The sequence below is a fragment of the Podarcis filfolensis genome, assembly GCF_964270895.1.
Source record: "Podarcis filfolensis genome assembly, chromosome: 3".
In the NCBI taxonomy this organism is placed as follows: domain Eukaryota; kingdom Metazoa; phylum Chordata; class Lepidosauria; order Squamata; family Lacertidae; genus Podarcis; species Podarcis filfolensis.
Window position 1 is genome coordinate 80,744,141 of NC_139606.1, and position 4,874 is coordinate 80,749,014.

The following is a 4,874-nucleotide window of genomic DNA, read 5'->3' on the forward strand; positions in this document are numbered from 1 at the left end:
AACACAGCCAAGACTATAAGACTGAAAGTTAAAAATGTTCATGCTAAGCAAATACTTCTTTAGTGACAGGAAATAATTCATGGCCTGTGATTTTGACTGAACTTCTGTTCTCATGTATTAACAACACCTGGAATTAAGGCAGGATTAATTTTATTCTGCCTGTTACTGATACTTTTCCCTATGATCCTGACTTTTGTTAAGTTTAATAGCTAAATGAGCATATTTGATATTCTGATTCAGTTCAGTCCAAAATGCAACTTAGAAAGCAAGCATCACCAAGGTGGTTAATGTAAAAAACTTTCTTTGCTTCTAGATGAGAAATATCAAATTGTCAGACTTCACTGAGTCCTTGAAGAAAATAAAACGCAGTCTCAGCCCACAGACCCTGGAAGCTTATATTCGCTGGAACAAGGACTTTGGAGACACAACAGTTTAATATGCATCTTTGTCAAAGGAAGGGAAGAATGTTGCCAGCAAGGGACGGTTGATGCAAACTGCTGCTGGAATGTGTCCAGAGTTTACAAGACTTTATAGAACTCTAAATATCTGCACTAAAGCAGGGAACTGACTTAAGGAAAAAACGAATAGAAATAGGTTGATCAACATCTCATAAATCTTAACATCTGGATTTACAGAACCCAGGGCACTGTAAGATAGAGCACAGTAATATGACACAGGGGAAGAACTCTAGCAATTGAACAATGGTAGGAAATGTAATTTGTATATTTTGTTGATGAAGTATTCCAGTAGGATTCTCAGTTGGGAAAACCCTTTTTTAATTTGCTCATGACATTTGCTTTTGCTTTGTTCTTGTAAACTACTAATTGTAAGAGTATGATTCATTCTCTTTTTTCTTTTTTTTTACCTATGTATCAATAATGTGCCAAATAAAAACACTTCATATGCATCAGGAAGGACAGCATTGTGAATACTGGGACACAAAGAAACTGGTCTGCTGCCCTTCATTCTCTTGGAGTTCTACAGTCATAAAACAGCTTAGAAAGCTTTCTTTCACAGAACAGCACTGACCATTTCAACCAAATGAAACTCTGAATGGATTAAAGTTACCAGTTTTACGACATTCACTTCCTGCAGTGTCTAATGTATTTATATAAACTTTCTGTGGTAGGATACTTGTTTCTATACTGTTGTCTCTTAGACCAAGAGTAAGGATAAAAGGACCGCAGTATTTCTCTTTGGTGTTAAATTTCATATTTACAGTGACAGAAACCCAAAGAAGGTTCTTCTTGGGTAATTTTATAATCTTCTGGTAATCGTGGTCTTGGTTACTTCTTTAATTGCATTAGACTTTTTATATCCTTCATGTGCTTGGTTTGTAGAGGCACAGCTGACTTTAAAAAGGACACTAAATGTAAGAAGAAAATTTCCATCTTTGATACATTGATGGAAGTTGTCAAGAGGATGGAAAATTAGAAGAAACAAAGAAAATTCTGTTGAGAACAAATGTATGCATATTTTCTCAATGTTTAAAATTATGCTTTCTAGTTCTAGGGAAGATTTAATTTGACCATATTGATTTGAAATGGGACTGTCAAAATTCTTTTGAAAAAATATAACTCTTTGCCATTGAAGTAAAAAACAAAACCGATTGATCTTGAACTGAGGGGCTTTGAGCACTTCTACATAGCCTTCTTTATCTATTGCAAGCTATCGGCGTTGATAGCATGCTAAAAGTGCAATGCCATGCTAGTTGCGCACATGAAAATCTAAATAGCTCTAAGACCTATAGTGGTTGCTAAAAACAAACAAGATTTATTAAGGCACTGCAACTGGATATTTCACTATAATGGCTGTTATCTATAATGGCTGGTATCTTCATTAGTATCCGAAGCTTGAGAGTAAACTAATTGTGAACAGCCTCTGGAAGCTGAAAAAAACTTGATATTTCCTCACACTTTGATGCCTTCAATGTCCTTCTAGTTTGTTTGTAATCTTTAAGTTTCTTTGCACTGAAAGTTCAATGTAGGTGGCATTACTTGCTGTTTGGGCTAAAATTTGTCATGCATATTTAGCGACCATTGAGTATCATCTCTTGATACATAACTAATCACAGATTTCCTTTCTTGGTCAAGGCCACTTCCCTGTATCGTCTGAAGGTAGAAATATTGTGCAGTGCCCCTCATTGCATGAATGGTAAAGTAGGCCCTATGTGGTAGTACAAGTTGACTGCCTACATGGACAGAAAAGTCATTATTTTTGAATAGATACCATGAGCTATTTATTAGACGATGGATAAATTAATGCGTGACATACACCATATTTTCATTGTGAGGAAACACTGATGTGATTATGACATGATTGTGTGTAAAGTGATTCCAATTGTATTCTATCTTACGTACAGTAAGCTAATATAATAGTTTTAACTTTTTGGAAAGATCTTACTTGTATAAGTTGGATGACCCTGTCATGAATTCCCAATGTTTTCCTAGAACATTGAGCTTTTATATTTTGAATCACCTTCCTAACTGAATATTGTGGTTAGGAAACCTGGATAAGATTAAACAAGTAGAAAAGCTTTGTTAAAAGCTCAAAATAGTTCATGTCTTGAAAATGTATGTGGTGATCCTAGTCACTGATTAGTTATAACTTAAGGCTGAAATTGTTTGCTTTAAGCTTACTAACTACATGGGACTAAGAACCCCTAACTGAGTTCAGACTTACACCCAGTCTAGCTAATTCTAGAGCAAGCAATTTTATGTAGGCCGGAGTGAAGGACTCGTTGCTGCTTGAGAAATTGCCCTCTAAAGGCAATATTCAGGAAATGTGTTGAAGAATTTTCCTGCTGTTTGAACCTAGCAATACTTAACGCTCTAGATGCATTAAATTCTGAATGAGTCAACTGAATGGGAAGACTTCAGCAACAGCTGCTTACTTGAACAAAATACAACTCTCTGTATCCTAGTGTTCCTTATGCCCTTTTGTGCTCTGTAATAGTTTTGACCGTTCTATGTATTTCCAGTTGTTCCACAGGAATTACAAATGTTTTAGTTTGGTTTTCTTGTGTTTTTTTCCATTGGTGGGAATGGCAAGCCTTTCACTCTTGTACTCAAGTTTGGTGTTGTTTTTTATTTAAAGATTATCCAGAGTTCAGTTAAACAAATTAACTCTTAACACATACCAAATTCAAAATGGGGCTGGGGAACACAACTGTGTGGTGCAACTAGTGGTTACCTAATGGTGTAGCTCTTACACTCCTAATTTTGTACTACCTTAAGACAAATGTGGACATGACTAATGCAGTTTCATTCACCTTATAGGGTGATAGCCAATGTTAACCAATACTTAGAGGAGATCTATTAAAATAAATGAACTGAATTAAAGTCCACTGAGTTTAATGGGTCTACTCTATCACACATATTTCAGTAATATGATTTGGTCCTTTGCTTGTTGTCAGGTGTCTTAAGTAGTTGCTAAATTCATATGTATTATAGCATAGACCTTAAGCCGTTAGAGAAAACCTGGTGATAACTTGAGTTGAGTCCAAGATAATGACTAGATTTGTCTATTGGTACATACTGCAATATTGTATGTGACCATTTGAGGTATCATTTGTTATAGTACTGGAGCCCTAGGCAGCTGAAAGGAAACTACAATAAAGTATTAGACTTTCCATCTAACTGATGCATTATGCTAGTCATAGCAAAGAACAACATTTGTATATGTATATGTAGATTACATTGACTTGTTCCCTGAAAATGCTATTAGGCAGCTGTAACCTTTTCTGTCATTGAGGGATTTTCTAAAGTAGCATCCTTTAAGAAGGACCATGAGATATAAATAGCTGTTTTGAATTTAAAACCAAAAGTCCTGTCAAAACCAGCAGCACTGTTCATACTGAGCAGTTTCAAAGCTGTGGAAAGACTATGTTATATTTCCTCAATGAGAATTCTCAGATGGCTTCTCCCCACCCCCAACTTCTTTTTCTGAATATTGGACATAGTTATTCAGTATTAAGATATGAAACCTTAATGGGAAAATGTGTAAAAGCATGAAAAATGTTCACATTGGATTGAGAAGTTTGATTTTCTTGATAACATGTTGCAATTTGTCTTCATGTACAGTTTTAGTACTTTCCTAGGTCCAGATTCATGCCTTTCAGATCTGTTGCCTATGCTGTTAATATTTCTCATGTGAAAGAAGATCATGGAAATTTTTTGAAGATTATTTCCATTTGGTTTCTCTGAAACAGTACTAAAAATTAATGTAAGTTCTAATGAAATAAAATGTGTAAAACAACATTTTTAATTTTTATTACCTCAATTTGTTAAGATTCTAAATAAAAAAGTTAAAACAATAATTTGGGTGATTACTTTAATATTACAAATGCTGAAAGCAAGCCCTTGTCACATGCAACATGTAGATAAATTTAAACTAATACCTTTGTTCTACCAGATGTGAAATGTAACACTCCTAAATATTTTCATCTAAGTATTTTATCAAACTAACCACGTTTTCCAGGTAACTTTTGCCATTATGAAGTTCCCCTACCATAATCTCTTGGTCAAGGGATGGGAAACATCCAGCCTATTGGCCTAATCAGCATCTTCCTCAGCCCATGTATCCAGACCAGGATGGGGATGAGAATTGCACCCTTTCTGTGGTGGAGTGGAGAGGGCCTTATTTTCATCTCCATCATGGCCTGAGTGGTTAGGGTGGGGAGGTTTAAAACTCCCTGCCCTAACACCAGGAAGAACTCCCTCCCAGTGTCTGGATGGTAAAGAAAACTTGAACCTTCCCTGCCGCTCAGCAAAGGTGTGGGAGGGCACAATTTTCTTCCCACCCTAGTTGGAGGGGAGGGTTAAACCCAATTTGTACCCCATTGCTGTGCACTAGGCATTACTAATAGAAAGAAA

The 4,874-nt window shown here is 35.8% G+C and overlaps 1 protein-coding gene across 5 annotated transcripts in view; it reads left to right on the plus strand.

The window, feature by feature from the left end:
* Positions 1-4,315, plus strand: part of SPAST (spastin) — a 34,457-nt gene extending 30,142 nt beyond the window's left edge. For 4 of the 5 annotated variants that reach the window (XM_083604317.1, XM_083604316.1, XM_083604315.1 and 1 more), the window contains one exon: positions 314-4,315. In XM_083604317.1, coding sequence (XP_083460443.1) covers positions 314-436 — 123 coding nt within the window. In that variant the 3' untranslated portion in view covers positions 437-4,315. The remainder of the gene's footprint in view (positions 1-313) is intronic. The other variant, XR_014545672.1, reaches the window with a different exon arrangement.
* The last annotated feature ends 559 nt before the right edge of the window (positions 4,316-4,874 follow it).